Source organism: Pseudorca crassidens, chromosome 1 (genome assembly GCF_039906515.1).
Source record: "Pseudorca crassidens isolate mPseCra1 chromosome 1, mPseCra1.hap1, whole genome shotgun sequence".
NCBI lineage: Eukaryota > Metazoa > Chordata > Mammalia > Artiodactyla > Delphinidae > Pseudorca > Pseudorca crassidens.
The window spans coordinates 29500233-29521299 of NC_090296.1; the positions used below are offsets into that span (position 1 = coordinate 29500233).

The following is a 21067-nucleotide window of genomic DNA, read 5'->3' on the forward strand; positions in this document are numbered from 1 at the left end:
GCACAAACTGAGCCCTGGTACTAAAGTTAGTGTTCAGGTTGGTCAGCAAGAGATGGTAACCACCTGAATAGCACAGCCCCAGATCAACGAGACAGACAGAACATTATGGCCAGAGATCTTTACTGTCAGGACAAATTAGTTCTCTTCACAAGGGGAAGCCTGAAGACCAGTATTCTGTAGGCCTGGAATTTTATTATTAAAAATATAGGACCTGAAGAGTCCCCTTGTAAAAAAAATAGTGTTATTGGCTGAAAACCTAGCCAGAATTTGGGAAGCAGGGGAGATGGAACTGAACTGTGTGAATGAAGGAGATTAAGCAGGGGCAGAGACGAAAGGGGAATGGGAAAGGTCCCAAAGACACTCATTCTGCTTTACCGTTTGTTCTGTCAACCTGGTGGTCTGAAGCATGCCAGAGCTGGGTGTTCATGTGTTCCCTTGCTCTGTCTCTTTCTCAGTAGGACTTATGAACGAATGGTGGGGCGGGGGGGTGGACATTGAGCTGCATAGACCTAGAGGTTTATTTTTCAAAGGATGACCAAGAAATCCATTTTGCCACCAAGCAGTAAATACAATGCAACTTCCCAAAGTTCAATTTACAAAGAAGGAAATTTAATAAATAGCTGAAGATACCCCTGATTGAACCCATAGGTTCTGTGAGTAGACTCATGGAATTCTAAAGAGGTGGTTGCCTAGTAACCAATATAAGCAGCTTTGGAACCTAAAACTAAGGAAGGTTTAAGATGGAAGAAACTTGCTTCCCTTTGAAGACTGTGTGTGGGAAGCCACTTTGAAGGTAATTTCAAAACACTGCTGCTTCACCAGTATGTGAAAGGAGCTTATTAGCATCAGATGAATGATAAGAGACAGACAGAAGTAGTTGAAAATATTTTGGATTAAGTGTCAAAGTATCAGTGTGTTGCTTCAGGTACTAAGCAGTGCTGTGATCTTAGTCACGTCTGCTCTCCAGACCTTGGTTTTGAAACCTACTATAAAAGAGTTTTAACAGATTATCTTTATGGCAGCATTTCCAGAGTAATCTCATGAGACAGCAGTGTACCTGTATGAGTGCATGGCAAAGAATGGGAATTAGAAAGTAGAGGGGAGGGAATTCCCTGGCAGTCCAGTGGTTAGGACTTTCACTGCTCTGGCCCAGGTTCAGTCCCTGGTAGGGGAACTAAAATCCCCCAAGCCACTCGGCATGCCAAAAAAAAAAAAAAAAAGAAAGAAAAAAGAAAGTAGAGGGGGAAAAAATGAAGGGAACTTTCTGTTAAGAAAGAGGCAGCAGGGAATGGATAAAGAAGATGTGGCACATATATACAATGGAATATTACTCAGCCATAAAAAGAAACGAAATTGAGCTATTTGTAATGAGGTGGATAGACGTAGAGTCTGTCATACAGAGTGAAGTAAGTCAGAAAGACAAAGACAAATACCGTATGCTAACACATATATATGAAATTTAAGAAAAAAAAATGTCATGAAGAACCTAGGGGTAAGACAGGAATAAAGACGCAGACCTACTGGAGAACAGACTTGAGGATATGGGGAGGGGGAAGGGTGAGCTGTGACAGGGCGAGAGAGAGTAATGGACATATACACACTAACAAACGTAAGGTAGATAGCTAGTGGGAAGCAGCCGCATGGCACAGGGATATTGGCTCGGTGCTTTGTGACAGCCTGGAGGGGTGGGATAGGGAGGGTGGGAGGGAGGGAGACGCAAGAGGGAAGACATACGGGAACATATGTATATGTATAACTGATTCACTTTGTTATAAAGCAGAAACTAACACACCATTGTAAAGCAATTATACCCCAATAAAGATGTTAAAAAAAAAAAAAAAAAAGAGGAGCAGGGACCTCCCTGGTGGCGCACTGGTTAAGAATCCACCTGCCAATGCAGGGCACACGGGTTCGAGCCCTGGTCTGGGAGGATCCCACATGCTGCAGAGCAACTAAGCCCACGCACCACAACTACTGAAGTAGGCTCTGAGCCTGCGCTCTAGAGCCCATGAGTCACAAATACTGAGCCTGCGCACTACAACTACTGAAGCCCACATGCCACAGCTACTGAAGACTGCGCACCTAGAGCTCATGCTCCGCAACAAGAGAAGCCACCGCAATGAGAAGCCTGTACACCGCAACGAAGAGTAGCCCCTGCTCGCCGCAACTAGAGAAAGCCCATGGGCAGCAACGAAGACCCAACACAGCCAAAAAATAAATTAATTAATTTTAAAAATACTTAACTTAAAAAAAAAAGGCAGCAGAGAGAGGGTATTTGAAATAAGCCAGGTTAAAAGGCTGTGTTCCCTGATCCCACTCTCCCCACTAACCAAACTTCCTTCACAAATCTGACAGATACATTTTGGAGCTATGGTTTCTCTCAATTTAATGTGTATAAAAACCTCTGAGAGCTTGTTAAAATGCAGATCTTCTAAGCTTCAATTGCAGCCCACTGAATCAATATTCTAGAGTGTGGGACACAAGAATATGCATTTTAACAAACTCCTCAGGTGACCTTGATGCAGAAGGTCCTTTAACTGTATCTAACAAGCACTGTCACAGAAGCTGACTGTCCCCTCTTGGGCCCTTCCTCAGAACTTCAGAATCTGTGGATGTAGATCAGAGTGTATTACTTGTCTAAAACGCTCAGAAGATGGGACTTCCCTGGTGGTCCAGTGGATAAGACTCCACACTCCCAATGCAGGGGGCCCGGGTTCCATCCCTGGTCAGGGAACTAGATCCCGCATGCCGCAACTAAGAAGTCCATGTGCCGCAACTAAAACCCCGAGTGCTGCAACTAAGAAGATCCCACAGGCTGTGACGAAGACCCTGCGTGGTGCAACTAAGACCCGGCGCAGCCCAAATAAATTAAATAAATAAATTAAAAAAAAAAAAAACAACCTCTCAAGATACTGTGCTAAGGTTTATAGCCTTTCCTTCTGTGGCAGTTTCCACTGCTTTAGTAACAGAAGGAAAGAAACAAGATATTTCTCCTTTCAGCATGCATTATTTAGCCCACTTCAACTATTTCTGCAGAATAAAGGCAACAGACCAGGGGGTGAGGGTCGGGGACTGGGAAGTGAACAGAAGAGTGGAACTAAATTTGGAACCTCTGAGATAGCATCCATTTTGAGTCTGGATTTTTATATCAGGTGTTAACTGGACACATGTGGCATAAACCTTCGAGCCCCACTCCTGCCTGTCTAGCCAAGTTCCTAGAAATGCAAGAGATAATCTGGTGGTTGCTGCTTACCAGATTACAGGGCCTGATCTGCAGTTATGCCAGCTTTGAATAACTGTAGGATGCAATTTATTCAATTTCTTATGCTGTCAGTGCACAAAAGCACCCGGAACCTGCCACTCTGCTTTTGGTTCTTAAGGGCTATTTGTTGGGAGGGAACCCTGCCTCGATGTTAGTCCAAGTAATACTTAAGTTTGGATAATATGGAGCTTCCAAACTCTGTTTGTAGGTCTTTTCTTCCCTCTCTTAATTGCCTAGGGCCCCAGTATTCCTAAACTTTTCCCTAAGTGCCCAGTGCATCTACCTGTGGGGCCCCAGAGACTTGCCTTCTAAGGACAATACTCCAGGCTCTAAATCAATAACAATTCCTCACAGTTATGTAATACTTTGCAGCTTGCAGAGAACTTTCATACATGTTCCCTAATTTTGAGCTTCATATCAACACTAAATTAGAACAGGTATCAGACTCTATTTTCAGATTGGCAAACTAAGGCAAACCAGGGATATTAAATCGTTTAAACATGGCTGGGAAGTGCAGAACCTGGCCTGACACTTGTCTTCTGACTCTAAGTCCGTCCAGGACAGACCTCTTTTGACCAAACCTTAGAACATTTTGTCCTGTCCCAATTCCTTTACAAAAACATATCTATCATGTGTTCATCCTTTTTCAACAAGCCATTATCTTAGATGATGATAACTATTCCTTGAGAATTTATAATAACTGATAATGATAACATGGTATTCTTTCTGTGATGAAAGCATTGTAACCAAAGATTCTGTATGTCACAGGCTAAAGGGCATATATCTGGGGACATCCCAAATCATTCCATATAGGTAGTCATCTTAGGGTGAAACCAGTCCTCATTCTGTTTTTCAAGTGTTTAGGCTCAAAATGCCCCCTGACTTAGGAGCAAGATACTGACACACTGATATGTTAAGAATAAGATGTTCTATTAGGCAGTACACAAGGCAGGAGAACACTAATATTGTGTTCATCTCGCAGTTCATTTTCAACCAGTGAGAGTAGACACTGTTTAAAGAAAAACAGCACCTTGTGACCACCCTCTAGCCTTGCCCTAATTTTTTTAGGCTGACTTTTAAAATACTCAGTGCCCGGTGGCCATGTTGCCTTCGTGACTGTGAAGAAATGGAACGACTAAATTTAACCTTATGTGCAAAAATTCCTGGAGGGACATCACATTAATCATATGTGACTTAATGTGAGTTAGGTCATTAATTCTGGCCTAGTGACATCTAGGTAAAAGCTGACCCTTAACAAAAAGACACACCAAGAGGACAGATTTAATACACAGAAGATAATGGAATAAATCAAGCCCTAAAAAGAGAAGGTACTGTGCTGGGTGTTGTGAAAGAGAGAAGAGTCAGATCCAGGCTAAGGGGTACCTTGTGCACAGGGCAGGAAAGGCAGGAGTTGGCACTAAGCACAACAGAATAATGGTCTCACCTTCATGCTTGGGGCAGAGGTTGGGGGGCAGTGTCACCTGCCCCTGGGAATGGCAAGGCCAACAAAATGAGTGGTATGGAGCCAAAGCCAGTGTGGCACAGAAGTTAAGTGCTCTGGGGTGGAATCTGGCAGCTGACTTTGCAGCCTGACTCTGCTACTTATGGCCTATGTGATCTGAAGTAATTTACCTACCTCTCTGAGCCTCAGCTTCTTCCCACAGGCAATAAAGACCATAATATCACCCCAGTGTAAAGCCCTTAGCAAAGTACCCATAATTGTCAATTATTATTATTAGGCCAAGGAAGTGCTTCAGAAGGAAAAATTTTTAAAAAGCACTAACTCTGGGCAATTGTTCTCTACAGTGTTTTCCATGCTAGCTAAAACCTGGAAACAACTTGCCTGATAATTAAGAGCTAAGGTGATTTACCTATTTGATAAAATATTCTGTAGCTGTAAAACATTTTAACAATGAAGACTATGTAACAATATGGAAAAGTACTGGGTGACTCTGAAGGACAACAGACTGGAGACGTGGTCCTTACGGTGCAGTTAAGGAGCCAAATATTTAACGATGTGAGGTGTCACAGGGTTAAAAGTTAAAATAACTGGAATGGACTAGGAGTGATTTGTAAATCTGTTTATGACAGGGAGGCCTGGATAGGTCAAGAAAGAGTTACGGAGTAGGCAGGAATTGAGCTGGGCCTGGAAGAATGGACAGAATTTGTGTCAAGTATGGAAGAAAGGCTTCACATGGCACAGAAGGAAGAGCTACTTGTGGAGGGAAGAACACTCGGAGAAGAGCTAGGAGAGTCGAGAGGAGAGGTTACATGTCAGGACAAGGTCATAAACTGGGGTCATACTCAGGGAGAACCCTGAATGCCAGGCTGAGTTGTCTGAACTTTACGCTGTAAGTTCTTTGAACAGGGAGGAAGCAACTTTTGGGGAAAAACTGGAAACCTGGGATACTGCTGAAAAGCCGTAATCCCTCATAAGGAGATGAGGGTCTGAGCTTTGGGACAAATGTGAGAACTGGAAGCAAAGGTCTGAACAAGGACCATTTCAAATGTTGCAGCATTTCTTTCTTTTGTCTTTCTAATTCCCATGGCTTCCCCCTTCCCCTACCTGTTCTCCAAGTTCTTTTCTTACTGACTGCTATGGGCTACCAATTTCTACTGACCTAGAGCTCTCACCAGTTCTTGCCATCCCCTTAACAGGTGCCTGGTCATGCCTCCAGGTCCTCCTCTGGATCAGGCAGTGTGGAAGGAAGCATTTGCTGGGAAACAATGACTAAGACCGAGAAGGGAAAGACCTTTCTCTCCCAGCATTTCCGTCAGTCACTCCCCCCACGGCTGGGATGGGGCATGATTTTCTCCTACTTAAAACCAAGAAACAAGGAGGAGTGCGCCTCCGTTTCCAGTGTGCCTCCAGTCTTCCACTCCAGCCCGCAGCACTGTGCAAACCTCAAGAACCAATATTTGAAACAGGCAGCTGCAAACCTCACCTTTTCTCGGGAGGTGGTGCAGCAGCGAGGGCTGGCCAGCATTCCTTACAGCCAAAACAGCTTTGACCATCTCTACGATGCAGACGGCATCATCCAGCCTCCCCAAGTCAGGAAGCCCCGAGCTGAGAAGCCCGTCAGCTTCAAGTTCCTGGATTTTTCAGGTCCCTCAACAAGGGTCACCTCCCAGGCTATGAAGACGGAAAGCTCTGCCAATCTTAAGAAGCTGAAGAAATCAAAGCCAGCAAGCGCAGTCCAGGAAGCATCTGGTCCTCTCAGTCTTCATCCAAGCAGGGAGCTAGACGTGCTGGATCTGTCACTTTCTCCAGATGTCTACCTGGAGGAGAGGGAAACCTGGCTTCCCCCTTCTGAGAAGGAGGCCAGAGCATGGCAGGCTGTCGTGCTGGAAAAGCTTAACAAGCGCACTGCCCGATGGATCCAGAACAAGAGTCCTCTGAGGCCTGGGGTGTCCCCCAGTAAGTGGCAGAGCTTCTTGCACCAGCAATACGACTGGAGCCACATCCGGGATGAGCTCACTTCCTCCAGCGACCTGGAGCTCTTGAAACAGCTGGAGGAAGAAGAGACAGCAGAATTTGAGGATCGAAGTGTCGTTCTGCCCACCCAGGAGGAAAAGAAGCCAGAGCTGCTGCTTCCTGTCTATTATAGGTAGACTGGCTGGGGCCTCGGGCGCGCCTTTGAGAATCCCTGGCTCCCCTTCAAGGACTCCTGGGTGGCCTCACACTCCTTATTTCAGAACACACTGTCACATTAACCTCTTGTGTTTTCCACCACCAACCTGCTAAGATTTCCACAAAGTAAGGTTTCGCAACCTCAGCACTCCTGAGGTTGGATAATTCTTTGTTGTGGGGCTGGTCCTGTGCACTGTAGGATGTTTAGCAGCAGCCTACTGCATGCCAGTAGCACTCTCCAGGTGTGACAACCAAAGATGTCTCCAGACACTGACGCATGTCCCTTTGAGGGACAAAGCTGCTCCCAGCTGAGAACCACTGCCTTTAAAGGAATGGGTTCTCAGCCTTTCCCAGCAGACTGAGCCATTCTGCTGTTCCAGGTACTATCCAGGTGCTCCTAGAAACGAATCCATGGTGGGAGTGAGGAAGGCAGAGACCTCGTGAGGTTTGGTCCTGCCTCAGTCTGAATAAGGAGCCAGTGTGTCAGCTGACTCGAAAACTGACTGGCGCAGGATGGAGAACTAAACAAGCTTAGAGAAGAGGATAACTGCACGTTTCTCACATTGCTTCCTTTTCATTTATAACTCTAAGGAAGACTGGAGCTATAACATCCCTGATTCCTAAAAGTGAACTAAAGATAAGTGGAAACATTTATTTATTCATCTATTGGACAAATATAAATTGCATTGCCACCACTTTCCAGGCACTCTGCAAAGTGCTGGGAATACAATGTAAATGAAACCGACACGGACCTATCCTTTAAAGAGCTTACAGTCTGTCCACTAAACAACCACACACATAATAGGTAAAGTGAGGTAATGTAGGAGGTGGGTTCCCTTCCCCAAGTCCATGCACCCTCTAAGGGCACCAGTTTTAAAGCTACCCGTCCCCCCTTTTCTCCCCATGTCACTCATTCCAAGATTGCCCAATTACTTGCCGCAAGTGCAGACAGTTGAAATCACACCTGGCATCAGTAAGACTGCTGAGGACATCGATGGAAAGGGGAGCATCTACCAGCCCCCAAGGCAGAGCCACTTCCGACAGGTGAATCCCCGAGCTGGAAAGTTTGCTTACTCCACAGACAACACCTTTGAACAGGAGATTTACTTTGGTAATGGAGCTTGGGCCCTGTAGTGGGGGCCTAGGGGGGACATGGAGCAGGGAGGTGGAAGGTAGCTGGGGGATAACACAGTCATGGGTGTGGATGAGAGGCCCTGGATGAACCAAGTGTTCATGTTGACACTTCCTGGTTACTAGCCCATGAGGTTTTTTTTGGGTTTGTGGGGTGGAGGCCGGGGACAGGGGGTAGGTATCTGATAGGAAGGAAACTCTTCTTCCTCTTTCCCCTCTCTCTATCCCTTTATGTTTACTAAAGAGGTAGTGGAGGTAGGATTGCAAAGTAAGCAAGATTCAGCTTTGGGAACAACCTACCTCTTCTCTGTTCTCCCTTCTCTCACTGAGATAATTCCCCCAATGAGGTGCTGTGTTGGAAAAAACAACCACAGGCTCTGGAGATCTGAGCTTAAATCCTGGCTTAGCCCCTTCCTACTAACCTTCAGCAAATTATATAAGCTGTCCAAGCCTTACATACCTTATTTGTAAAACAATATTAACAAAAATGCACTTTAAGTAGACAAGAAATATAGTGCTTCTTGCCCAATACCCATGAATGTCCACTACCTTCCCCTTCCATCCTGCTACCCTTTAGATGCCTGGGCTTCCAGGATACACAATCTAGGATTGCACGTTCCAAGCTGTTTATTCTTCCCTACCCTCATCTTGTTCCGAAACTGCTTTCAACTGAAAGTCTTCTTAAAATGTTTAACAAAATTATTCAGACAAAGGTATTTATGACTGATAAGAGATGAATTAGGTAACCCTTCATTAGTATCTAGCTTTTCATAGCGGACAATGCCTGTAAGTTAGGTTCTGACTTGGCTTCCAGGCTTTTATGAGGCCACCAGGTCATACTTCCAAGCAACAGTCACCTTCAAGGGATGCCCCCAGAGCATGGTAGTCATGAGTCCTAGAGGCTTAGAGTAGGGCAAAAGGAAACTCGGTTGATCCTGGTGACCAAAAACCCAGGAAGAGAGGAAGGAGGCGGGTTCTAGGGACTCATTATTTATCTGTTCACAGATAAAGTCCAGATCATCCACCAGATTGGTGCAAAGAGAGACCAAATTTTCCTGGAAAACCTCAATCGATACAGCAAGCAGCTATCTAAGGTCTTCCCTGAAACCCCAGAAAGGTGGACTTCCCAGCCAGTTCCTGAATCATGTAAGCACGAAGCTGATAATGGGGGTAAAGGTGGATGTAGGGTTAGTTCTTTAAGGTCCCTGTTTCATAGGCTGGGACACCACCAGCATCTAGGTGAGTCCCTTCCTACTAACTAAAAATCATCTCATAAAATTATAAAATACTAATTGTAACAGGAAAAGCCTTTGTGGCCCATACAGCTGAAATGAGATGGAACTTAGTTGTAACCAAGTGGTTTAGGGCCAGTAATTCCTAATAAGACAGATCTCACCTTAATGCTTCCAAATGAAGTACATCAAACCCCTGATCTAGCACTCTGCCCTTTTTCCTTGGGCTGGCTCTACCCTCCCACTCCATTCTCAGGCCCATACCTGCTTCAGGCCCTAGAATCAACCTGTGTTTCAAATTTCTGTTTCATGAGTACATCATCCTTCATTCTGTAAGTTAGGTAAGGTAGAGGGAAAGGAGTTAACCAAGAAATAAACTTATGAAACAAAAAGTGCCCATCCTCGGGCTTCCCTGGTGGCACAGTGGTTGAGAGTCCGCCTGCCGATGCAGAGGACACGGGTTCGTGCCCCGGTCCGGGAAGATCCCACATGCTGCGGAGCGGCTGGGCCCGTGAGCCATGGCCGCTGAGCCTGCGCGTCCGGAGCCTGTGCTCTGCAACGGGAGAGGCCACAACAGCGAGAGGCCCGCGTACCGCAAAAAAAAAAAAAAGTGCCCATCCTCCAGAGACTACGTCTCCATTCCCCATGACTCTTTTTTTTGCAGTGTCACCGTTCAGATGGGCCCACTGGTGTGCAGAAACTAGCAGCAGTAGTGAACCATTCTTTTTCCTACCAGCCCCAAACCTCTGTCTCTAGTGCTGCCTGGCTCTAGAGGCAATAGCCACTAGAGCAGAGGAGGTGCTAATGATGGCAGATGTGGGCAGCTTCCACCAAACTCACACAGCCTCCTCCTTTGTTGAGGGCTACGATTATAAAGCAGTGAAGAAAGCATGTAGCAAAGCCTTGGGTTGGGTCTTAGCAAGTCACCTCCCAGGGCTTCAGCTGCCTCATTAAAACTGAGACACTAATCATTCCTATAGCAAGGCACTCGTAAACACTTAGCAGCTTATAGCACCATTCCTCCTCCCAAATTAAAAACATTAAAAAGAAAACAATAAATTAGGAATTAATGGCCAATTACATTCTACTTTAAATGGCAATATATCAAGTATTGAATTTTATGAGCAAACGTTGTTACATATAAACATATTTATATTCCTAAAGATTTATTAAACTTATAAAAAGGCTTATATGTATCTCAACTTTTCTTCCCCAAATTTCTCTGCTCCATCATCATGGCTTTATCATGTTTGTAGTCAGGACTTGTCATAACTCCCTATGGGACTTGTACTCAGTTTCCTACATAATCACAGGAAAGTTGGCTCTTGACAGTTTTGTTTTGCCTTAGTGCTAGCCAGGAATAGGAATGTGATGCTGGCTGGGAACACACGCTTAGGGCAGTGGGCAGAATACCTCATACTGCTGCCCCGCACAGCTTGCAGGCCTGTGAAAGGAGCCAGGCGCTGGACAGCTCTGCCCATACCGGCCAAGGATCTGCTGCTGCAGGTGGGTGAGGAGGACATGCCCACGAAGACCAGGAGACTGAAGAAGCAGGCAGAGTCACTGAAGGAGAATGTGACTTGGGAACTGGTGGTCCTGCGGAGGATGCTGCAGGAATGGAAGATGGCCTGGGCTCTAAGTGAGTGAAGGGGGTGGGGCGGGCGGGGGTCCTGACATATCAGCATGTTATTTGTGAAGGAGGAGGTTCTCACCTTGGACTAGTGTTTCTCAGTCTTTGAAAATCCATCCCTCTCTTGTGAGACATAAAAATCTGGTTGCCTCATCAAGGATAGACTAGAAAAGAGCTTTTCACACAATGACAGCTGCATTTATCTAGATACTTTTTGCACAGGCAGGTTTTACATCAGTAATTTGTGGAAACTCACTATGCTGAGAATTCTTCACAGGCCGAGACCCTATCTTACTGACCTCTGAAACTTTACACTCAATAAGTGATGCGTGAAAGAAAGGCTGAAATGTGCTGCCCAAGCAATGGAAATGCAGTGATCAAAAGAAACTTCAGTTGGCCGTGGTATATACTACCCTTTTCCAAAATTCATTTGTAAATTTGGGATTATCATATATTTACTTTGCCTTCAGCGACATGGGAATAGAACGCTGAGTGCCTGGGACAGAGGAAGGGCCCAGCAAGGAGTGTTGAAAGCTGCAAAATTTGAGGACTCAAGGGCTGCTGGCTTTCAGAACATGAAAAACTAGTTTAGTTAGTGCAGGAAAAAGAGAGGTGATTCATCACATAAACTGGTTCAGGTAAACAAAAAGAGAGTTGAAAAAGAGATTCTGAGTAAAAGCTACCAGTGGGGAGCACCTACAGGTGGTGGGAGCACTGAAATAAAAGCTCCAAAGCTATAAAGAGAGCAGTTAGCAATAAAAGGAAGAAGCCCTTGAAAGCCAGATGGAAGAGCCCTAGAAGTCCAGGAAACCTAATGATAACCACAACCATTAACATGTGAGCCCTTATTATCTTGCAGGCATTTTGCTAAACACTTTGTCCAGTTAACTCATTTAACACTCAGCATAACTCAATACAATGGGTTCCAGCATTATTCTCATCTTACAAATGAGAAATCTCAAGCCCAGTGAGGTTAAGTAATTTGTCCAAGGTCACATAGCTAGTAATTGCGATTCCAAACCAGGTATGTCTGATGACTAAGTCTCCTTAACTGCTATGTTTTATTGTACCTAACTATTTACCAGGTGATAACAATAAAGAGTTATTTAAGCCAAAAAAAAAAAAAGAAAAGAATATAGGATGGGATTAGGAGTTTTGTTTGGGAACTACCTAAGAGGGTACATGGATCATCAGAGAAATAACTTCCCTCAGGACAGGACTCCATCTCTGGAGCCCTTTATTCTTCTGAACTGTTTTGCTTGAATTGTCCTAGGGGAAGGGGACTTCTTGTCACCTGCCTGCAGCACAATATCTAGCCCTAACCAGGTGGTTCTCTTCTAATTTTCCTCCTCATGGTAGTCATCGAGTGGCACCATAAGACAATAGAGGGCCTGCTGCAGAGCTTGGTGGACATCCATGATGACGTCCGCATCCAAGCCATCATCACTTGTGCCACAGCTGCTTTAGAACGGCCCCGTACTGCCATCAGCCAGGGGGACTCAGGTGAGAGCCAGAACTGGACTGCTTGAGAATATAAGCAATTCGCAGAGCCATAGAAATTTTGAACTGGCGGAGACCCTGAAGCTTATCTGAGATCATTTCACAAAATGGAAACCAAGACCCAGAGACTGGCCTGAAAAACCAAGACCCATCTCTTATCAGCAATAGAGATGAATTTAAAATTCCTGACTCCTAGTCTAGTGCTTTTTGCATGAATTTCATCACCCTTTGATGATCAGTAGCTTACAAGTAAGTTCACATTGTTCTACCTTGAGAGATCCCATTCATAATACCCAAAAAGTATGTGTATGTGTGTGTGAATGCACACACTTTTCTCCCGACTCCACTTTAGCGCTTCTTTTGACAGCACATCTCAAACTCAACATGTCCCATACTGAACTCATCACCCTCTCCACAGACCCCTCCCCACATTCCACATCGCAATCGGCATCCCCACAATCCATGCAGTTTCTGAGCTAGGACCCTGGGAGTCATCCTGGATAAAATCTTTCCTCTTCCCACAACCGATCGACCAATAAATTCTACAGATTCTGCTTCCTAAACATTTTTTTTATTATGAAAGAAATATAAAGTGTCATTATCAGTCAACACAGAGGAGTATAAAAAGAGGTGGGACTTCCCTGGTGGCTCAGTGGTTAAGAATCTGCCTGCCAATGCAGGAGACACGGGTTAGATCCGTGGTCCAGGAAGATCCCACATGCCACAGAGGAACTAAGCCCCTGCACCAAAAATACTGAGCCTGCGCTCGAGAGTCCACAAGCCACAATTACCGAGCCCACGCAACTACGGAAGCCCGTGTGCCTAGAGCCCCTGCTCCACAACAAGAGAAGCCACCGCAATGAGAAGCCCGCGCACTGCAACAAAGAGTAGCCCCCGCTCACCACAACTAGAGAAAGCCCGCACGCAGCAAAGACCCAGTGCAGACAAAAAAATTTTTAAAAAAAGAGGTGATTACCTTCCCCCAACTCACTTCCCAGTCCCAATCCCACCCCCATGCCATTCCCCAGGGTAAACCAATGTTTAGTTTGGCATTCCACCATTTTCCCTATGCTTTTACAAACATATGCCAACATACATGTGAGCTTTTCTATTTATTACAAAAATGAGTGTTGAATTTTACCAGCCATTTTCTAGTTTCTTCTCCTTTAATTTGTGGATATAATGAATTCTGTTGTTAAACTCTTGGAAAAAATCCTAATGGATCTTTCTTTCACTCCACTGGGTTTGATTTGTTAATATTTTAGAATATTTTACTACATTTGTAAGTGAAATCGGTAGTTTTGTGTTTATTTATACTATCTTTATCAAGTTTTAGTTTTTACTAGCCTTTTAAAATGAATTAAGGACTTGGCCATTTTCCCCAATGGTCTGTAATCTTTTGAAAAAGAAATGTCAATAGTTTTTTCTTTGCTAGCAATAAGCAGTTAAAAAGGAAAATTTCCCATCTACAAGAGCCAGAACTGTAATCTACCAAGGAGCTGGCTTAACAAGACACAGGACCCAGATGACAGAAACTATAAAATGCTGCTGAGAGGACATAAAACCAACTGACTTACTAACCCCCAAGTACCCTCTCAGATACCACCTTTTGTGAGAAGCCTGGGCTGATACTTCTTCCTTCTCTGCTGATGGTAGCATCTTTTTTAAATTTTTATTTATTTTTAATTTTTGGCTGCGCTGGGTCTTCGTTGCTGCGTGAGGTCTTTCTCTAGATGCAGCAAGCGGGGGCTACTCTTTGTTGCGGTGTGCAGGCTTCTCATTGCGGTGGCTTCTCTTGTGGAGCATGGGCTCTAGGCACATGGGCTTCAGTAGTTGCAGCACACAGGCTTCAGTAGTTGCAGCACGTGGGCTCAGTAGTTGTGGCACAGGGGCTTAGTTGCTCCATGGCATGTGGGATCTTCCCGAACAAGGGATTGAACCTGTGTCTCCTGCACTGGCAGGCAGATTCTTAACCACTGCGCCACCAGGGAAGTCTGGTAGCATCCTGATATTATTCTGCCCTAACATTTATCATTCTGTCATAATTGTCTGTTTACTTTTCTGCCATCTCTACCAAACAAGGAACTTCTTAGAGGTGGGAACTAATTTTATCTCTACAAAGTTGTCAGGTTTTTAAAGTTTCATTTCACTTATTTCCTGTCTTCTGAGTTCCAGATATGGGCATTTTAACTCCAGGTTTTCAAATTTGCTGCTCCCTCTGCTGGGAAACTCTCCCTCTCCCTCTTTACCTGATTAACTTCTATACATGCCCTTCAATTTTCAGCTAAGGTATCACTTCCTCTGAGGAGTCTTCCCTGCCCCACGACCCAGACTTGGTTTGATGTCCCTGCTAATATGCTTCCACATGTACACATCCTTTATTTTAAACGCTTATTTCCTTGGGTATTAAATGGGATGATGTATGTTAGTGCCTGGCACATAGAGAAAACCTTCAATAGGTGGCAAGAGATATTATCTTATCCCCAAATCTTCCACATACATTAGAGAATACCTTTGTCTTTCCCTTTCATGTGATCCCTTTCCTGGGTGTCTAGATTTTGATTTTGTCTTGTTTCCTCCCCACAACTTCCCAAAGAAAATTATCTTACTCATTATTTCTTGAAATAATTGACTTCTGTCTGTTCCCCTGAAATGCACATATTTCCACCTAGCCCGTTCTTAACAGATGGCACAGTGGCCCACAGTAGTAGCAAAAAGGACAGATCAGAAATTCTAAAACCTTAGCTATAGAACTAGCTCTGCCACATCTTGGGAGGTCAGTTAACCTCTCTGAACTTCAAATTCCTTATCTATAAAATGAAACTAGTTGTGGACAAAAGGTTAACAAAACACTTTCCCCTCTTACTTGAGAAATGAGCTTTAGTTAAATGCCTACCTGTTGTCCCGATAACCTGATAAGGATAGGAACTATCTTTGCAGGCAACATTGCTTATGATAAAAATGAACCCTGACTGATAAATTACATCTGGACTGGGAAGAACTGTAAGTGAAATATACACGCCTGAAGGAGGCACCATCCTTTGGGCTCCCATGAATGCTGTAACTTGTCAAAGCATGCCCTTTGAGGACCTTGGAATTATATCTATGGAGTTGTTCTATAAAAGAGATAATAACTCTGGTGGAACATAAGACACATACCTGGGGATCGATTCCATGCTCCTGAACTGTCCCCAGAAGGCTCTATGGAATGCTAGACAAACCACCTCAAGAACTCTTGCCAAAAGGAACGCCTGATGCTGTCCTGTTGGCAAACTATGCTTCCATCCTATTTCCTTCCAAAGATTAGTGCCATGCGTGGCCTATGATAGTCTTGTGAGACTGTGTAGTTAAACCTGAAAGGACTCCTGCAATACACATATTTCAGGTGAGCTCTGCAGTCATACCTGCCTTGCCTACTTCAATGAGGGTTAGAAGACTGAATGAGATAATGAATATGAAACACCATATAAGCAGCAAAGCACTACCTAAATATATTTGCTATTATTATTAAAAATACAAAAATATTTAAATAGGTTGATTTTCATCACTAAAACTAATGGTGATGGTCACCATAGTCTAGCTGGAAACATTCTCCTTTGGCTTGAATATAGCTCTGTAGAGGCCAGATGATAAAGGATTGGGAACAGGAATACCCAGCACAAAAGTCAGCCTTAAAATCCTGCCCATTGTAGGGGCTCAGCTAAACTCTAATTATATTAAGAAGCAGTAAGCATGTGCAACTGAGACTGAGGTTGGCCACCATGTGACTACAGGAACAAGTTCTGTTTCAGAGGAAAGCAAAGGGGCTAGCTAGCACCCTCTTACTGGCTTTCTTTTGATCACAGACAAGGAAACCGTCAAAGCTCCACCTATCCAGGACTTGCCAGAGGTTCTACAGGCCCCCCTAAAGGCTGCTCTTTGTGACAAGAACGCCAGTGTGCGGATGGCAGCAGCAGTATGCCAATATGCCATGCAGTCAGATAATCTTCTTGCCCGGGAAATCATGCAGACTGCCCTTTTGAAGGGTGAGTAACTCCTTCTTACTTTTGACCTGGAAATATGGGGTAAAGAGAGCACACCTCACCATCAGCTTTTCCTAATCCTTTCCTCTCCACCATCATGCTCTATGATGTCTACTGTATTGGGTCTGGGCTTCCATTTAGATACTCAGAGATTTGTTCTTCCCAGGTACTTTACAAAATAGGTACACTGCCACCTAGTGGTACCTGGGCTAAACGTTTCATAAGTGCATTTGAACAGAAACCATGTCCCCTTTCATAAACCAGATTTTCAATTGAAAAGATAATGTAATATTAAAGAATACGTTCTAAAAATTTTTTAAATCACTACTTGAACACATCTTGCTTCCATTTTTGCACATGAACTTACAGGCATTGTCCACAAGCATTGCTGGAGTAATACAAGCAGAAAGGTTCTGTCAGATGATAGGCCCAAGGTGCCCAAATGCTCTGTCTGAAAGATGTACCTGCTCCTTGCGTGGCGGCAGGGGTGGAGGACAACTGGCTGACCAGTTTGGCCTTCGGCATGGAGATACTCAACGATTTAATTCATCTGTCTTAAGAAAGCCTCCACTCCAGACTTCCCAATCTCTAGTGAGGGGGACAACTGTATCTCTCACCCAGGCCGGGAAGTGCCTTCCTGCTGTTACCTAACAAAAACATATTAGGATTTGACTTTGCAGGTTAAGATTTTCAGTCTATATTTAGAACCTTGATACAATCCATTTAAATATGATTTAAATAAGGATTGAATTTTGAGACAGGGGGCAGAGGGAAGTGAGATATCAGGCAGGTAGCAGCCTTGTGTACCAACCCAAAGGCTGCTCTCTCTGTGGGGAGAAGAGATCGCCATTCTGGACTCCTTTTTCACCCCACTGTGGCAGGTAATAGCGTGGACAGCTGGGCTGCAGCTCAGTGCCTGGCTCTGGAAGGTGCTGCCACTTACCCCGTGATTACGAGGATCCTCCATCAGCTGTTTAACAAGAAGAATGAGGACACTGAGCAACAGTCTTGTATGCTCTTGAGCCATCTAAGTGCAAAGACAGTATGTGTCCATTACGGGGTCAGAGAAAGAAACCGAGTTTGGGGGGAACAATTGGGTCTTTGAGGTCGGTGCATGTAAGGAACTGAAAATGCAGGTGGTTGGATAGGGATCATCTCAAGCACAGGTAAAACCGGACTAAGTGTGGGTGAACCAGCGTGTATACAAGGAAGAGTGACAACAGCTAGCTGAGAAAGGTGAGAAAAGTAGGCTGCAGATGGCTTTTAACTGTGTAGGCAAGGAAAGTTGTGATATGCAGAATTTGCTTCTGCTAGAAGTTTACCACTGAAAACTACACAGACCTACAATTCTGTTTACTTCCAGTAGAAATGTGAAACTCACAGATTGAGGCATATACAAATCATTTTAGGGGGAAAGATAGTTAAATTAAGAAGAGAAGGTCCTAGGAATTTTCTGTTCAGATTACTAAATCTGTATATTGTTCCCCAGAAATCAGTTGGCTTGGATGGAAGAGTGCCTCATTGTAAACCCACTCTCCTTTGCTAGCAACGGGCATCTCATGTGTTTGTGACATTAACTATGCTGGATGCCAGGTTAGGATATAACTTCTTCAAGGCCCCATCATCTCTAAAAGTGATCTTGGATATCCATACACGTCTTCCATTTCCTCAGACCCTGATACATACCCTGCTTGCCGTGGAGCTGAATAGCCATCAATGGAAAGACCGGATTGTAGCCTGCCGAGCTCTCTCCCAGATTGGTGGAAATGTCAATGTGGTAAGCCTTCTCTTCCTGTGTTTCCAGGACAGAAAGTCTAAGCAAAACTGAGCTAGGAGGGGTCTTCCCTGGTGGCAGCCATGGCCGCTGAGCCTGCGCGTCTGGAGCCTGTGCTCCACAACGGGAGAGGCCACAACAGTGAGAGGCCCGCGTACCGCAAAAATAATAATAAAAAAACTGAGCTAGGGAGCTCTTCCACTTTTTGCTGCTATCTAGTATCCCATTCTTGCCACACAGATCTCTGTTCCCATACTGCTACCTCTTACTCCTAACCCATAATTCTCTTCAAATGCCAGCATATCGTTCTATTACTTAAGACACTGCTTCTCAGCCTGGTGGCAGTCCACAAACTGTTTGTAACCTACCTACAATGAAGTAAGCAAGAAAAAAAAAAGAGAAAAGTTTAGAAACTTTTATAGTAATTTGACATTGCCTCCACATCAAGGTACTTTTATAAGTATCAGTCAATACTGTCCCTACTTTCAAAAACCTGACATTAGAGTTAGAGTAACAAGACTAACATACACAAATGATTCAAGAACAAGTGATAAATGTAATGTACTCAAAACTTTTCAGAGAGAGATTAGTGTGGGCTGAACCCATCAGTTAAAGTTCTGTGAAGGAAGGAGTGTGGGTCAGCTGAGCAAGACTTGGGACAGAACTGAAAAAAAGACTTCCAGGCACGGGAAACCCTGACCATCATTTAGGCTTTCACCTGACCTCCTTCTTGCCATTATTTTAAAATCAACTTCAGCTGTCCAAATGGGATTTTTCCCTTCTTCCTATGTGCCACTGTCTTTTCCTTATAACACTAAGTAACTCCAAAATGGCCCAGAACACTGCCATTCCCACGAGAAGAGAGCACCCTCCATCCTGACCCTCACATTTTGATGTGGGAAGCACAAAACCTGGCCATTCAGTGTAATCAGTATAATTCTAGTCTGGGTTAATTCTGCCTCGACTGCCATAGTAGTACCCTGCTGCTAAAGTCTTGGACCAGCAGCATAGGTATCACCCGGGAGTTTGCTGGAAGTGAAAAATCTCACCTCTGGTCAATTCAATCAGAACCTGAATTTAACAACACCATTTTAACAACATCTGATTAATTTGTACATTCACCTCCTCAGCACTTGTTACTCAGGATGGCCAACTGAAAGTAAAAAGCCATGCAGAGCAAGCAGGGGACGGGGTAAAGATGAGAACTTCACATCAGACTGCTGGGGTTAAGCAATATGTCCATCAGTCCTTTCACTCATTCAGTAAGCAAGCAGTTTCTGACCACATCCTACATGCTGGGCAGCATGCTACCACTGGGGATGCAAAGATAACAGAAGTAGCTGTAGAGTATTATGGGGATTTCCTATTGCTTACAGAAGGCAGAGGAGAGTTCACTGAGGAGATGCTTTTTGAGTTCAATCCTAAAAGAACAGGAAAACATCAGGTATCAGATAGGGGTGGAAAAGCGAGATGTTTCAGGCAGGGAGAATAGCTTTGGGCACATTACATAATCACCAACTAGTAATCTTCGTCCCTTTCCCTTTGAGAGATGTACTAACACATAGGGTGGCCAACTGTCCTAGCTTGTCCAGTACATAGGACTTTCAGTACTAAACCCAGGAAAAGTCCCAGGCAAATTGGAATGAGTTGGTCACCCTACTAATGTATCACTTTCAAATTTTAAGAGTCTCAAGTACAGATATAATACAGTAGTTTAAAGCGTGAGCTTCGGGCTTCCCTGGTGGCGCAGTGGGTAAGAATCCACCTGCCAATGCAGGGGACATGGGTTCGAGTTCCTGGTCTGGGAATATCGCACATGCTGCGGAGCAACTAAGCCTGTGCACCACAACTACTGAGCCTGCACTCTAGAGCCCATGAGCCACAACTACTGAAGCCCGCATGCAGCTACGAAGACCCAGCACAACCATAAATAAACAAATAAATAAATAAAATAAATTTATGAATAAATAAAGCATAAGCTTCAAAAACAGGCCTGAGTCTGAGTCCTGGCTCCAGCACTCAGCAGGTTAACCTTGGGCAAGAAATCTAAGCCTCCATTCTGTCACCTATAAATGGTAATATCTGCCTTATGGGATTGTTTGGGAGGATTACGTGACAGGTAGAAATACTTATTAGCACAGTGCCAAGTACAAAATTGACTTGGTAATAAATGGTAGCTAATTATTACACCTCTGTGTAGGATGTGAAACATAAGTTGATCCAGCTGATGTTGGGTGACTGGAATAAGAAAGTGAGACAAGCAGCTGCCCAAGCTCTGGGGCAAATGAGCCTTGGGAAAGAGGTGCATGACACAATCAGGTAAGACCTTGTCAACATGGAGAAAGAAGCTTTTTTATTCTTAAAAGCGTCCAGGGAGCCTGGGCTCCAGCCAGCCAGCATTTGTTAAGCTGCTCTGTCTGCTCAGCATTGTATAGATCCCATTGCAGAATTTTTTTGTTTTTAATAAAATAAAACATTAACAGCCCCTACAGACACTAACAATGTAGCTAAGGGAAGAGTCATTAATTGAATGCCCGCTAGGTGTTAGGCACTGTTTTAGATGTTTGAGAGTTCAGATGTATGCCATGATTCTGATTATACAGGCAAGATACACAAATGCCTAGCAAAGTCAAGTTTCATGAAGGATGGGTAAGACTACGTAGGCAGAGAGAAGGTAAGACCTTCCACACTGGGAGCCAAATACAGAAATGAACATGGCACATGTGAGGGCAGTGGGGAAGAGAACTTGACTGTAGCAAGAGATCCATGTTTAAAGTTTCCTTTATTCAGTCATTCAACAGAGTTTAGCGCCTAGCATACTCTAGGTAATAGGGATTCAAGTAAATAAAACAGTTGAGGTCTCTCTACCTGGTGAAACTTAAATT

At 44.3% G+C, this 21067-nt stretch overlaps 2 protein-coding genes across 14 annotated transcripts in view; one reads left to right on the plus strand and one right to left on the minus strand.

Moving 5' to 3' along the window:
* Window positions 1-504: 504 nt before the first annotated feature.
* The window catches only part of RIOX1 (ribosomal oxygenase 1), a 28476-nt gene continuing 7913 nt past the window's right edge, over window positions 505-21067 (minus strand). For 3 of the 13 annotated variants that reach the window (XM_067731029.1, XM_067730918.1, XM_067730965.1), the window contains exons 4-6: window positions 17220-18200; window positions 16873-17055; window positions 505-7981 (exon numbers count right to left, since the gene is read on the minus strand). The gene's annotated coding sequence lies outside the window, so the exon portion shown is untranslated. The remainder of the gene's footprint in view (window positions 7982-16872; window positions 17056-17219; window positions 18201-21067) is intronic. The other 10 variants (XM_067730990.1, XM_067730982.1, XM_067730955.1 and 7 more) reach the window with 10 other exon arrangements.
* HEATR4 (HEAT repeat containing 4) overlaps window positions 5925-21067 on the plus strand; it is a 35615-nt gene continuing 20472 nt past the window's right edge. Inside the window, exons 1-9 of the mRNA XM_067731160.1 lie at window positions 5925-6870; window positions 7814-8004; window positions 9030-9170; window positions 10692-10895; window positions 12246-12389; window positions 16232-16411; window positions 17290-17450; window positions 18081-18185; window positions 20383-20501. Coding sequence (XP_067587261.1) covers window positions 5990-6870; window positions 7814-8004; window positions 9030-9170; window positions 10692-10895; window positions 12246-12389; window positions 16232-16411; window positions 17290-17450; window positions 18081-18185; window positions 20383-20501 — 2126 coding nt within the window. The 5' untranslated portion in view covers window positions 5925-5989. The remainder of the gene's footprint in view (window positions 6871-7813; window positions 8005-9029; window positions 9171-10691; window positions 10896-12245; window positions 12390-16231; window positions 16412-17289; window positions 17451-18080; window positions 18186-20382; window positions 20502-21067) is intronic.